This window comes from Leptopilina heterotoma, unplaced genomic scaffold, assembly GCF_015476425.1.
Source record: "Leptopilina heterotoma isolate Lh14 unplaced genomic scaffold, ASM1547642v1 Lhet_223, whole genome shotgun sequence".
NCBI classification, from domain to species: Eukaryota; Metazoa; Arthropoda; class Insecta; order Hymenoptera; family Figitidae; genus Leptopilina; species Leptopilina heterotoma.
The window spans coordinates 518,417-534,848 of record NW_025110941.1 but is presented as its reverse complement, the minus strand read 5'-3'; the positions used below and the strand labels follow the sequence as shown (position 1 = coordinate 534,848).

At 30.6% G+C, this 16,432-nt stretch overlaps 1 protein-coding gene across 1 annotated transcript in view; it reads left to right on the top strand.

The window, feature by feature from the left end:
- The first annotated feature begins 6,527 nt into the window (after positions 1–6,527).
- Positions 6,528–16,432, top strand: part of LOC122502238 — a 124,170-nt gene continuing 114,265 nt past the window's right edge. The window contains exon 1 of the mRNA XM_043612183.1: positions 6,528–7,034. Coding sequence (XP_043468118.1) covers positions 6,930–7,034 — 105 coding nt within the window. The 5' untranslated portion in view covers positions 6,528–6,929. The remainder of the gene's footprint in view (positions 7,035–16,432) is intronic.

Genomic DNA, 16,432 nt, shown 5'->3' with positions numbered 1-16,432 from the left:
TTAATACCGTAAACTGGAGCTATTAGGAACAGATTTCAACTTTAAAGTCTTGCAAAATAAACTTACCTCATCAATAAAATGTTTTCCACGTTTGAAACTTCACTAAAACATATTAAGTCACTTACAAGCTACTACCCAGGTGAGAACTGACGCTGGGTTCAGGCTTTACGAAAGCTTCGTTGAGGCTTAGTCAACATTGATCAAGCCTCGGTGGGACGGCGGAAGCAAGGTTGCTTCTAGCCATAATGTAACACTTATTTAACCCGTTGCCTGTTTGCGACCCAACGTTGGGTCGTGAAAAAAGATGGCCCAGACTGTTTGCGATCCAACGTTGGGTCGTGAAAGTTTTAGCAAAAAATAGAAATTTGTTATTTAAATTATAAAATAAATTCTTTTATATCATTATTCACATACTATATGTATCAATGATACTAGAAAAAGTAATAAATAAATAATTGTTTATTATTTTTAAGTAATATAACAATTTAAAAGATTTTGGTGGACATTTTGGGGCACTAAAATGAATATTTTTCCAAACAATGAAGGGGTTAAGACAAAGGGTGGAGTCCCATGACAGCGTTTTGCGTTGCGTCGTAATGGGAGAGAAAAAGACGCAAATATACGTTTGCTGCATTCTCTCTTATTACAACGCAACGCAAAACGCTGCCATGGGACTCCACCCTGACGCTCCAGTCCTTGTTGAAGATTGGCGTTCAATGTTCAATCAATGCTGCGGAACCCTAATGCAGGACTGAAACAAGGCTGCTTCCACTGTTCCCAAATTTACGCGTCTCTCGCTCTCATTCAATATAATATGGATATATGAATTGTATATAATAATAATAATAATAATAATAATAATAATAATAATAGTAATAATTATAATTATAATAGTAATGAATATTATTGTTATTATTTTTATTCATATCATATGCGTTTGTTAATTTAATGGCATTAAGTTACTATTATAATAATTATATTATTATCATATAAATAATATATTACTAACAATAAATGTCATTTGAAATAGTAATATTAAAAAAATAATTTTAGTAAAAGAAAACAATTTTTCTGTTAATCGGTACATTTTTTTCTCGATTTTTCAGCAGACTTTTTAATATTATTTACAAACATATTCACATTTTTTATTCACAACACAACACAACACACAATTTTATTATTAGATATAACGCTTAAAACAAAGAATGAAAAATATTCGCTCGCATGTGGGATCGAACTCACACACCCCGCGCCCCTAACGCATACCGGAAGTCCTAAACGCACGCATTTAAACCGCTCGGCCACAGAAGGCTGGAAGGCACCTCGCCTAATCTACTATTTCAATGCCAGCGCCGTATATTCTGTATATACGGCGCGTCACTCAATATTTGTTCAGCATGGGACACCAATGTTCGTCCCATGCTCGATTCAAGACTCGGTCAATCTTGATACAATATTCACTTTCTTTATTACCGTGTGCACTGAACAATATTAAATATAAATATTTATAAATTATTTAATATTCAAATATTTTTTATGATAATTTTATAAGTTAAATTATATATATTTTTTTTCTTGTACAGTGTCAAATTATTATTTTCAAAGATTAAGAGTTTCGTTTATCTGAAAAATTATTAGTGAAAAAGATGTTCATTAAGTAGTGATAAATATTTATGCTTAGTAATTTTACACTAGGATTAACTGTTTAGTAAATATTATCAAAAAACTATTTTTTGGCAAACACGCGCAGCTAAACACAAATAACCTTGAAACTCCAGCATTACCAACTCAACACATACGTTATTAAACTCTTAAGTTGGCAATGCTAAAGTCTCAAGGTTATTTGTGTTTAATCGCACGCGTTTGACAAAAAATAGGTTTTGATAATACATATTTACTAAACAGTTAATCCTAGTGTGAAACTACTAGGCATAAATATTTATTACACCCTAATGAACATTTTTTTTACTGAAAATTTTTCAGACAAACGAAACTCTTGGACTTTGAAAACAATAATTTGACACTGAGCAAGAAAAAAATAATAATATTAATTTAACTTTATTTTTATGAATCTTATATAATTAATAATAATAATAAATAATATAATAATAATAATAATTATTATTATTCTTATAATAATAATAATAATAATAATAATAATAATAATAATAATAATAATAATAATAATAATAATAATAATATATAATTATTATTATTATTAATTAATATAAATATTATATACTAAATAAACTGTCAAGATTGATTCAGAATTGAATTAAGATTAGATATTCAAGCTTCACTCACGAAGATTGACCGAGCCGTGAATCGAGCATGGGACGAACATTGGTGTCCAATGCTGAATCAATATTGAGTGACAATGATTCAGCGTTCAAGACTGAATCAAGCTTCAATCCATCGTCAGCATTGGTCTTTCGCGCCTGGGTACTGTTCACAAAATAATTAATAGTCACAATTATTGCATTGAAAATTATTGCCAGTCACCGCAGTAACAATTTTTTTAAAAGTATGTAAGTAACACAATTTATCGATAAACGGCGCCGATAGCATCAACTCCACCCAAAAACAGAATTTTGTTCCTAATAGCCCCAGTTTACGGTAATTAAAATAATTCAGGATTATTATGTGTAAAATTTTTAGTTAAAATTTTCATTTTGACCTTATAAGTAACAGAATCGAGGCTCAGTGTCCGTGCGGTTTAAGTAGGTACGTCAAAGACTTTCGGAATGCGTTTGGGGCGGGGGGACGTGAGTTCGATTCCACATGCGAGCGGATTTTTTCATTATAAGCGTTACATAAAATAATAAAATTACTATTTAATCTGTATAATTAATAAGTGTTGTGAATAAAAACTTGTGAACATGTAACTATAAATAATATTAAAAGTCTGTTAAAAATTGAAGTTAAAAAAATGTACAAATTATCCTAAATTGTCTTTTTTTGCTAAATTATTTTTCAATATTATTATTTTAAATGGCATTTATTGTTAGTAAAATAATATTTATATGAAAATAATATAATTATAATAATAATAACTTATTGTCATTAAGTATGTAAATACATATAAATAACCAGAGCTGGGTAAAATGGTTCTTTATTTCTATTTAAAATACAAAATGCCAAATAGATTCATGAAACCTATTTAAAATGTAAAATGGAAAATAGTTGTCTGTTTCTTATTTAAAATGCAAAATGCAAAATATGTATTTGAAATAGGTTAATATAAAATGCAAAATGGTTTTTAAAAAATTTTTATTATAAGATCTAGAGTATCCTGACAGTTCGAAAATTTTTTAATTTTAATATGCTTGTTTGCTTTTAAAAGCAATTCCCACATAGCACAACATTTTTCAGTAAGTTTGCAGCAAGTTCGCGGTGCAAAGTTCGGAGGTTTGCATGGAAAGTTTGCAGCAAAGTTTATGGACGTATAAAAATGTCTGCCCGATTTAAAGTTTGCAATGCAAACTTGCTATAAGTTTTCACGGAAAACTTACAAATAATTTTATAGCAAACTTGAGAATAATTTGCCGCAAACTTTCTAAAAAATCTCAACGTTAACGTATCTCAACTGTCATAGAAAACTAATGCGCAGACATTTAAGTTTAACTTTGCCATGCAAATTTTCAGCAAGTTTGCATTGCAAACTTTAAATCGGGCAGACATTTTTATACATCCATAAACTTTGCTGCAAACTTGACATGCAAACTTCCGAACTTTGCACCGCAAACTTGCTGCAAACTTTCTGAAAAATGTTGTGCTATATGGGTTGCTTTTCAAAAATGTCGTCTCCCATGGACCTTTTTTTGAACGTAAAATCATTCCAGCGTGGCTGAAAAGTCGTTTGACAGGAGCCGATGATGGAAGGATTGTATTGTACTTACAAAAAAGATCTTTGATTTTTGATAACGCATTAAGGGTCTGTCCAGTCCCACGGCGGCGTGAAAAAGGAAAATGAAAAGCGTTTAGCCAATAAAAACATTCGATTCAAAGGAAATAAGAAGATTTCCATTGTAGCATAAGTTCCTATTATCTAACGCTTTCCGCTTTCACGCTGCCATGGGGGTGGACCTTTAATTGAAAGGTTTTAATTCAGCAGTGAAAATTTGCATTACTATTGAATAGTACTGAAAATGGAAATGGAATTTTAAATGGAAAATAGGTTGTAAATCTATTTAAAATAGAAAATGCAAAATGGTTGTTTCATTTCTATTTGAAATATAAAATAGAAAATGCCATTTTTCATTTCAAATAGGTATTTTAAATAGATTCATTTCAAATATTTACCCAGCTCTGTAAATAACAGTAATAACAATAATATATTTATTATTATTAATAATAATTAATATATTCACGTTATATTGAATGAACGCGTGAGAAGCGTGTAAATTTGGGAACAGTCGTGTAAGCAGTTTTGTTCAGTCCTGCTTTAGGCTTCCGCAGGCGCAGCATTGATTCAAGATTGAACGCAGCAGTCTTCAACAAAGATTGAGCGTCAGGCTTACATCGATGTTACTATTCTGCCGTCCAGAAGAAAAAGATACATAAGCGACATTTTTGAAAAAATTGAGTTTTTGGTATCATTGGATTCATAAAGAAAAGCTGCATTTAACTGTGTTAAAAAGAATTAAAAAATTTAATTATTTATTGCAAAAAAGATTGTTTAAAAATGACAAAAATGGAAAAAGTGACGAAATACAGAGTTAAAAGATACATATAGCACTTTGTGGGTTCATATTTCGGTAAACGACGCTGCATACGTCACTAACTTACAGGACAAAATGATACACAAAGTCGCTTATGTATCTTCTTACTCGGTAAATGAGCCTGAGAGTGAGCTGACTTTACAGACTAAAAGAAGCGACTGTCTTTATGTATCTTTTTCCTCTGTAAAATGGTCTGACAGTGAGTCGAGTTTACAGAAGAAAAGCGATAATTTTACGACACTAGGCTTAGTTCTTTTATATTAAGTCGCTTATGTATCTTTTTCCTTTGGACGGCACCGCTCAGCTCGAGTAAGTTTACCGAGAAATAAAACATAAGCAACTTTGTGCTTTTATTCGTCTGTATTTATCACTACTAGAAACCCGTATGTCCATTTTACAATAGAAATTGTTTAAAAAATTAATTTTTTTTACATAATGAGAAGCAGAATATTTTTTTATTAAATATTGATCAAACATTTTTTTTAAAAAGTTAATTTAAATTATAGTTCCGGAGGCAAAAAGTTTTCTTTGATTTTCTCGGATTGATGGTAATGTCGCTTATGTATCTTTTTCTTTTGGACGGCAGTATTCCGGACTGAAGCAGCCTTGCTTCCGCTGTCCCACCAAGCTTCAACGAATCCTAACCAAGCCTCAATCAAGCTTCGTAAAGCCTGAACTCACTGTCAGCTCGCGCCTGGGAAGCTAATAAAATACTTACTTTGATTTATTTTCTTAAAAATAAGTTAACTAATATTTAGAAAAAAAAGAAAAAATAAGTTTTCTTAAAAACGGCTCAAGTGATTTTGTTCTTTTTAGGCTCAAAATTATCACGAGGCATCCCAGAAACAAATTCAAGAAAAAAACCGGAGGTGGAAGCATTTTTTGGGTTGAACTTAATTCAAATCCACCGTGGCTCCTCTTAAAAGTTCTTGATTACCTTCCCGAATAGCACATAATTTGTGATCAATATTGTGACAATATTGCCAAAATTGCCCGTCAATGTATAAAGTCAATACTGCAACGGACCAACAAAGAGGCCCTTTTTCCAAAAATGTGTTTTTTAATTAATAAAACGGATTTTTTGCGAAGTTAATTGTTGAGTGATATTTTATTGAGTAATTTGAAGCAAAAAAAGAGAAAGTATAAAAAAAAATTTTGAGGGACTTTATTATGAATAATCGTAGGAAACATCAAAATTTTTATTTCTAAAAAAACGAAATTAAAAATTGTAATCTGAATTTCTGTGGTTCTTCTGGGAAGTTATTCAGATGAGAGTTATTTTAAATCTAGTACATCCTTAAGATGAAAAATCAAAAGGTTTTGAATTCAACGTGTGAGACCCTGTAGATTAAGAAAAAAGAATAAAAAAAGATTCGATATTGTTTTTAAAATTAGTAAATATCGATTATCTCGGAATCTAGAACCGACAAAGTCTTCCCTCTTCATGGGGGCATCCACATTATATAGAAAATTATAACATTACTGGACAATGTAGATTCTCTAATGTGCTATTTGGGTCCTTGCACCATCTGATTTGGGAAATAACTAAATGAATTAAGAGGAAAGCAGTGTTTTTCACTCCCAATGTTTTAATGTAAATAAAACCATCTTTAATTGTTTTACCTCCTGCAATTTATAGGAGGTTTGAGGAGGAAAACACGTCTATTAGTTCGACTCGGGGAGGTAGCGCACGGCGAGTAGTGCGATAGTTGTGAAGACACAAGAAGAAGGAAGGAAGAAACAAAGAAAGGAAGGAAGGGATGAAGTTAAATTCTATATGTACACTGAAATGTTGAAAATGCTGTGCTACCATCCCGGTCCCACCACTTCGTCTTGGACGCACGCGCTCTAGTCTCCTTTAAATTGTATGGAAAGCCTTCTGGTCGACTAACCGGACCAACAAGCAACAACCGAGGTTTTACCTTACTTCGGTTTTTGCGTTCTTCGAGAACGTTCGAGTCACGCCGACAGCGAAACGACTTTCGCCATTGGCTCGAAAACTACTTTCTGGGAATATAAATATACTTTTTTTAATTTTCAATTTGGTGTCAGTTTTTTTCACATATTTTTTCTTGTTTATTTGTTCAAATCAGAGTGTTGCTATTGACTCAACGTGTCGTGACTACGTGACTTGGTCACTCATCTAATAGATTGGCGGGACCAGTTTAATCGTTGTCAGTTTACTCTTACTTTCTGTTCCCAAGTAATATGGCTCAGCTGATTAGCGTCAAGTTATCCCGGTTTGACGGATCGCCTTGGGGCTTTCGACTTCAAGGTGGCAAGGACTTTGGAACACCACTTATTGTCCAGAAGGTCAGTGCTGATTAAAGGACCTTTTTCTTTATATTACACTTTTTTTAAAATTATTTACTCTTCTCAAAAGAAAACAATAATTTTATGTGGTAAGTGTAATTTTTATTCTTTACAAGACATTTTTTTATAAATTCATCATTTCAAAATAAATTATTTTTAAATAACATTTAAAAATAAAAGTCTTAAATATTATATAAAATGCATTAAACGTTAAAATATTTAAACATAACTTTATAATTTTACTCGTAGTAATTTAACAACAATTTAAAAAGTTTTTATGACACTGAAAATATTGCCAAAATTATGAAACTGTCTGAAAATATGAAAGCTTTTATTTTTGATAATTTCTGTCTAACACTATAAAAGTAATATAATTATCACCTACTTTGAAACATTCCCCTGTAGCTTGAAAGGTTGTTTGGTAATCTTTCCGCTAGCTTACTTACTACACGGAGAGAGAATATATATTAAATTTTGTAAAAATATTTTCAAATTGGGGAAAAAGTGCGACAAAGCGAAATTTTGATATCAAAAAATACTAAACTTTAAAAAAACTTATGTGAAATTTAGTATAATTATATCAAATATCAAGAATATTAATTAAATTCTAATATAACTTTACTAAATTTCATATAAGTTTTTTTAAAGTTTAGTATTTTTTGATATCAAAATTTCGCTTTGTCGCACTTTTTCCCCAATTTGAAAATATTTTTACAAAATTTAATATATATTCTCTCTCCGTGTATCTTTTTAATAAACACATGGAATATCTGAAGGACAATCTGAGAAATGCAGGCTTCTTAAAATAGTACTACACTGACACATTTGAGACATTCCCCTATAGTATTAATATAAGCTTGTTTGGTAATCTTGCAGTCAGCTTACGTGATATCTGAGTTTTTAATAAACACATGGAATATCTGAAAGACATTCTGAGAAATATATACTTCTTAAAATAGTACTGCACATATACTTAAATGCACCGGATATCTGTCCTAAAAAACATTTCAAATATTGCGTACCAATATTTTTCAGTAAAAAATAAAAAAATTTGCTGTTTGTTTGTATACAATCAAACGTCATGCTTTATTTACAGAATACACTATATAATTATGCAATTGAAGTTAAAATAAACATCTATACATCGACTGTAGACGAAAGTATGAAGTTTAGCGCCCATGCAATTTCCAGATTATGGATTAGATTTTAAGTGAGGAAAAAATAGATACCAGAAATTTTGTGTCCATTTTCGATGTTAGAATTACATAAGAGAACATTCAAAACCGAATTGTTTCACGTGCATCGGCAGAAATCGTTGCCAACTACGCGTTGAAACAATGCGAGATGACTAGACGTGTTTTGGCTAGGAGGCGCCGAAGTAACTCGAGACGAACCATTTTCAGTTGTTTCTATTTTTCAGTGATTTCTTTACATGCAATAGAAAAATTAATTTCTACCCATGTAAAATGTTGTCACAAAAATAACTTTTCTAAATAAATCTGTCCAATCTCTTCTTCTTCGAATGATTTTTACTTCTATACATACTCGATTCATAAACTTGACCTCAGGTGTTTTATTATTATTACAGTGAAACCTTAATAAATCCAAAGTCAAGGAGAATGCTTTATACAAATCAAACACATAGTTAGATAGTCATGTGGTAAAATATGTAACAAAAGTGCATAAATCATTTTTAAATTCTTCTGGGATGTACGGAATATTTTGAAATATGTAAAAATATAAAAATATTTATGGAGTCTTAAAGACTGTCCTATAACTTGTTTTTACTTTACACACTTCACATTAAGCTACTCACATTCCACTTCTATAATAATTTGTTCTTTCCAGTAACTCATAAGACTTTTCACTATGGATTGTTTGTTATTTGAAATTATCTATGTTTTAAATGAACAGGTTTATTCATTCTTGTTCAATTTCTACAATTCAAGTAAAAAATCATATTTGACAGAAATTTTAGCTTCTGCAATTGTATAAAACAAGATGTGGAATTTTCATTACATGAAAATTTTGCTTCCCCTTTACGATCATTAAAAAAATTTCCTTTATCGTGAAAGAAGCAGTAACATTATGACATTCTTTGGAAATTTTTTTTTCAAATCGATACAATATTTGGTAATATTAAAATTAAAAAAAGTTTTTGCAAAAACAAGTGATTTTAATTAATTAAGTATAATTTTTAAGTAATTTCTAATACAAACTAATATTTATACTGTCCAATTCATTCGAAAGAGCATTAAACATTTCTTTTATTTATTTAAAACGGTTTCTTTTAGACAACTGATGTTTAAAGAAATTAATCTACAGAAAACTTGAGATATAATAAACTTAAAACATAATAATATTTCGTGTCGTAGGATAACGATCATATATAGTCCAGAAAGGCAGCAACAGCTATATTTATTTTGTTCCATTTTTTATCTATTGAAATGATGTCCCACCAATAAGAAATAAAAATAAAATTTCTTTCTAATTTTCAAATGTTCTTATAGTTTTTTGGCTCAAACACAAAGTCGTACTCTATTTTTTGAAATAAAAATGATTAGAAAAAGATCAGTCTATAGACAAAGTATACTTTGGGTATACCCAATAACAAACAAACAAACTAAATAGGTTAAACGATAAATAATTCAAAATTATATTTTCCTTAAACAAGTATTTTTTAATTTTTATTATTTTTCTTTCAAGTGCTTTTTTAAAAAAAATTAATAATACCCGCAATCAAAAAATTTCTATACAATGATTCTATAGAATATTTTATGAAATTTATCTATAGAAATATTTTTTTTTATTTCTGCACGAATTCTATAGAATTTGACTAGAAATATTTTATAGAATTCGGGCAGAAATTAAAAAAAAATAATTTTAGATAAATTCTACAAAATATTCTAAAGAATACACTATAGAATATTCTACACGGAGAGACCCACATTTGTAAAAATTACTAAAAATGGTTGCAATGACCGGAAATAAGGGGACTTTTAGCATAATGTACTACAGAATTAGATATAAATTTACAAAAGAAATAGATAAATTTGCTACATTGAAATAGCAAGTTTTAATATTTTGTGTAAGAGTTGTAAATGTAGCAAAAATTGATTATAGTTTTCTCTAATTTAATTAGACAAAATCTGACAAATGAAAACATTTTCCACTAAAACCTACTATCCACTGTAGTAATTTTTGGTGAGCAAGTGTGGCTAGCGAGTGCAGTCATATGGCGCCTGCATTTCTATTGGTTGCTAACTTCGTCAATCTCCGTAAATGAGCCGATGCCATCCGATCATTGACAGTGACTATGTTTCGCGTATGTAAAATAAATTTGGATATTATCTACAATAATTAAATATAAAGTGAAACGTAGGTCTTTTGTTATCTCAGAAATTGACCATTATAAATTAATAAATTTTGCATTTATTCCTATCCCAAGAACTATGTCTTATAATAAGTTGTTAAAAGTAAACTGCTTTCTCGTAAGTGCTGCAAATTTTCATCATTCAACATATTATAAGGAAACAAAGATGTATACTTTCAGTGAAATTCGTTGTCGTGCGTGCATTTGTGTATTAGTGTATTAATTAACCGCGTCTATACATATAAGTGAAATAAACATGTGTGTGTCTTCAAATATTTATCCAACAAATATATAAGTGTGTGTGTGTCTGTGTATGTAAAAATTCTTCCAGTTTACCTCCATTAGTCAAGAATTGACGGGAAACCGGCGACGAAAATCCGTATTTTTTCTTTCACTCTTTCTTTCTGCATTTACAAACGACTATAGTAATTTTACGTACACAATACTTCTGAGTTTACTACAGTTGTTTGGAACTATTGGACGAAATAGTAAGAAACTTTGCTAATTTGGTGAACATTTGTCGGATTAGTGACTTAGTGTATAAAATAGTAAAAAATACAAAAAGTCCCCTTATTTCCGGTGGTTGCAATGTGAAAATAGTAAATTCTAGTGTGATTTTATACAAAAATTAGTAATCTCGGTCTCTCCGTGTATTGAATATTCTATAGAACTTTTTAACTGGGTAGTTTTATCTCTGTCCGCGCAAGCAGTCGTTTATCGTAATTGAAAATTATTTATTTAGGAATCAAATTCTTGAGAGAATCATTTGCATAGTGAAGTAGAGTAGTAAATATTTCTCTATGTAATGTAAAAGTAATATTCGACACATTCTGGGAAAATAGTTTAAAGCCTCTAAAGAAATGGCCGGTGTTAACATCCACCCACGCTACGACTAGTGTGTTTCTAGATCAAGCGAGAAACATAAACTCACTGCTGGTTTACGTTAACATTTTGCGACTTCCTGTAATAAATTTCTTCCAGTGCACTTAAATAAAAGCACACCCCTTACTTTACTTTACTTCGTTGATAATTATTTATTAGTACGTACATGATTTAATAGATTTAAGCTACTGAACGATTACCGGTCACATTCCCGAATGTCCGATTTAACATTCAGTTAAATGAACTAGTAATGCACGTCAAGCAGAAAGGTGAAATTTAATTGACATTTCAAACAAGAAGTTTATTAAAAAAAATTGTTTTGAATAAGTAAAATTTTTTAATATGTATAACACCGAAAAAAATCTCGATGGTATTATTAACTATGACCCTATAGTTAATCTTAACCTAGTGAAAGTAATAAGGATTCCTAATCATTATGGTTAGGATCGCTAGGTTGATTCAACAAATTCAAGCCTGGCAAAAACAACCCTGCAAATCCTAGTCAAATTGACTAGGATTTTAGTAATTTTGCCTATTTCCATAATGTGCACGCGTCTGCTTCTGTTCTGACAGTGTTTACCTCTATATCTTTCGCGTCATTTATCGTGATTTCGTAAAACGATTTTTTATCATTACTTGCGTCTATTTTTTGTACATAAAATGGAGTTCTTACATACATCAAAATTGCCGGTTTCTCGGAACCTCTGGAAATATAGATAGTCCATGTTTTAGAAAGTAAACTATTTAATTATATTAGTCAATTCTTTCAGACTTTTTTGGTTAGGTTTCAATATAAATCGTCAAAATTTTTACGCACATGGTGACAACATTTTTACTATTTTAATCGCGCAGTGTGTTTGAAAATTTACCTTTGCAATAATTTGTGTATTTAAATTTATTTTCATTTGAATGTCATAAATAATTAAAAATAAATAGTTTTTGACAAGTGTATAAAATTGTGTACTCGAAATGTATAAAACATCATTTGATTAAGTATTGTATTTTGACTCGAAAATCTAGTGTCTATTAAAAAATTTAATTACCAAGTCGTGTTTAGTGTAGTGGTTATCGTTCCGGGTTTCAAAGTGCGTATTCGTTAGGTTCAGGTGTTCGCGTCCCCCCTGCGTCAAATATTTATTTCATAAGTTTAAATTAATTCCAAGGAATATAAATACAAAGTCAAATATAAATATGTTCAAATACAATAATTAATTTTTTTCTTTTTTCTTTTAATTAGTTTTTCTCTTTTATTTGATAATAAGAATTTGATTAGCAATTTCAAATAATTATGATACACAGTGTAAATCTAATATTATTCTCCTAGTCAATTTGACTATTTTTTCCTGATTACATCGACTAATTTTCCTGGTCACTTTAACTATGCTTGAATCTTATTACTTTGACCAGGATTCTATAGTTGGCTCCTCTCGTAACTAGGAAACCTAGTCAATTCCTGGTATACGGGTCCTAGGCATTTTTTTCGGTGAAATAATTGTTTTCTGAAGATTAAAAAATACAAATTAAAAATTATTACCAGTGAAAAACTATAATAATGATTTTAATTTTTAAATATAAAATTGCAATTAAAAATTGGCAAGTTTTTAAGTGTTCATCAAAGTGAGTTTTTTATAGTTAAAACTAATAAAATTTTAAAATTTGACTATTAAAAATATGCCAAGAGTAACACAGTGAAGATAAGTCATTAACCTGATTACAATGAGATTAAGTAGGCTTAATAAATCCTAATTTCCAAATATTTCATTTATTTTGCGTAAAGAAAAAAATAACCACTGATCTCTATATTAAGGGCATGTCCAAGTTGTGAAATGTAAACAAACCGAAAGGTAAACAAACCAAACACAAAAATCTCACTTTTGTAATAGCCATTTCTCCCACAAAAATTAATATTTTTTCACATTCTTTACAAAAATGGAAAATTAGAGTTTCAAAGTGTCCAAAAAAATCATTTTTGGCTATGAGCAATAAAAGGCAATTAGTAAAATAACTAATTAAAATTACCTGTAAAATAGCATTTTTGACGCGTCGCGAAAAATAAACTGCTTGAGTATATCAACCGCACTGACGATGAAGAAGTCTCATGTCAGCGATTGGACCTTCAACATGTGGAAAGGGAAATTTTTCCCTTTCCTCCTTGAAATTACAAGAGAAAGGGTAAAAACTTCTTCATCGTCCGTGCGGTTGATATAGTCAAACACTTTAATTTTTCGCGACGGAAACTCTGCTGCTCGCTGCGCGTGCGCAGGCCGTACCAAGGTCGTAATGATATCACCATGCGAAAATGCACATTTTGTTTTCGACTGTAAGTTTGTTGTTTTCTCATGTTTTCAGCTATGCTAGGTATAGTTACCAAATTCAATACTTTAGTTTACCATTTCCATAAAGAAAATGTGAATTTATATTTATTTATGCAAATGAGATGGTCGAAAAAATGCTTCACTATTCGGTCTATAATGAAGCATTTTTTCGACCATCTCATTTGCATAAATAAACATAAATTCACATTTTCTTTATGGAAATGGTAAACTAAAGTATTGAATTTGGTAACTATACCTAGCATAGCTAAAAAAAATGAGAAAATAACTAAGTTTCATTTAAAACAAAATGTGCACTTCTACAAGGTGTTGTCAATGCATTCTTAGTATGGTCTGCGCACGCGCAGAGAGCAACAGAGTTCCCGTCGCGAAAAATTTAAGTGTTTGACTATATCAACCGCACGGACGATGAAGAAGTTTTTACCCTTTCTCTTGTAATTTCAAGGAGGAAAGGGAAAAATTTCCCCTTCCACATGTTGAAGGTCCAATCGCTGACACAAGACTTCTTCATCATCCGTGCGGTTGATATACTCAAACAGTTTATTTTTCGCGACGCGTCAAAAATGCTATTTTACAGGTAATTTTAATTAGTTATTTTACTAATTGCTTTTTATTGCTACACTTTGAAACTCTAATTTTCCATTTTTGTAAAGAATGTGAAAAAATATTAATTTTTGTGGGAGAAATGGCTGTTACAAAATTGCGATTTTTGTGTTTGGTTTGTTTACCTTTTGGTTTGTTTACATTTCACAACTTGGACATGCCCTTAACTGGATGGGCGATTGCTGTAGAAAAATGGCTTCCGGTGTGATAATAATTGAAACCCTCTACGCCACGCTTTAGATGCCGGTGTAACAGCGTAGAGCGACTTTGATTGTGTGAGTTGCCGTGTGAGTGTGCTTTTGATATAGTGTGTGTGTGTTTCCAATGTTTTGACATCTCAAGTGCTTTAATAATTTTAATTTAACTTTTGTGATATAAAACACAGACAAGGTGTTAATTTGTTTATATTGTGGAAAAAAAGAAGCAAAGGGTGTTTCTTTTCACATGAAAGTACATATTTAAACAGTAAATACATATTATTGAAGTGTATATTTTTAGGTTATATTTTGTTTCCTTTTTGCGTAGAATATTTTACACACTTTTGCGTATTGTTAAACACATAATAGTGTAATGCTGAATAATTTTAGTTTCCTTACCAAATTAAAAAAATATTGTTTTTAATCAATTATTATTTGAAAATAAAAATATTATTTCAATAATATTTGAGTTTACCCAGTAAAAAAAAACTAATTCAAATGAATTGAAACGAATTAACATTTTTGGTAGGCTCCAATTCGTATTTGTCACAAAGCGGGATTCAGTCAAGCTCTTTGTATATTCAATTGAATTTAATTCAATATGTACCAATTTGTCCAAACGAATTCGCATTCGAAAGAAATTGCCAAGGAATGCATTGAATTCGTGCTAACGAATTGAAAAAAATTAAAGGCTCAAAACTTGTCCAGTGAATTGGTACGGATAGAAGGTTCGGAAGTTCAATACAGTTTCACGAATTCAGGAAAATTGCATCATGGCTCCAATTCGTATTTGTCACAAAGCGGGATTCACGAAAGCTCTTTGTGAATTCTTTTTAATTCATTTCAATTAGTTTTCGTTTACTGGGTATATAATGTTTGAATACTAAATGTTCTGTTACCCCACATAGCACAATAGTATGAGGTAAGGTTATGTTGAGTACTAATCGTAAGGCTCATAAGGTTACACGATATTGCTGTGGTAGACCTGAGGTGAACTAAAAACTTACGCCATGGAGGTAAGGTTACATGTTAGAGTGTGGTAAGTATATTTGATAAGGCTATGGTAACCTTACACGTTAAGGTTGAGATAACCTTACACGTTAAGGTTGATGTAACCTTACACGTTGTTTAGATATTGAGGATTGCTTTTCTTTATTTAAATTTTATATTTGGTCAAGAAAAAAAACCCATTTTACAACTTAGACGTGCACTTTGAGAAAAGATTAAGATTAACCGTACAACATCATAAAATATAGAAATTCTTTAAATATTGAAAATAAAGATATACCTTTTTCCATTGTAAGCGTAAGTGCAATTTGCAATAAACCGAACAGATGTCAACGCAATTAAGGTTTATGAGTTTTACTTGAAAATCTCAAATTCAGGTAAATTAAGGGTCTCAGAAAAAAAGGTTAGTTTCCTTCCCACGCGAGTGCGAATAATTTAGAAACGCCTTCAACTAGTTAGTAGCCAATGACTAAAGTGACCATATGGAAATAGTGTCAATGCGGGACGCCCGCTTATTTATATGATTTAGTAAAAAAAAAAGGTTATTTGTCACAAGAAAAAAGAATCGGGGAATTTGTAGGAGTCAATTGGAGCGGAATTGAAACAAAGGCGCATCTTATGACATTTACATATTTATATTATGCTTATTTTGTAACATTAAATCACATATTTTTTTAACGATCGAATTTTTCTTAAAATATCACGAAGTCTATCTCTCTCACACTTATATACGCTACTGTGCTAATCTGTAGATGCAGGATATTCTTAACTATTTTCCGGGATATGCAGGACATTTTATGTCAAATGCGGGACGTTTTGCGGGCGCTGGCCTTTGCGGGACAAAGGGGAAAAATCCGTGACAGTCCCGCACAATCCGGGACGTATGGTCACTTTACCAATGACAGCCTTTTTTCTTGCAATCACCCACTACTACTCTTACAGTAAATGTATCTTTCCCTTTTTTCAAAATGTATACTAGAAACTAAAATTTCAGATTGTAAC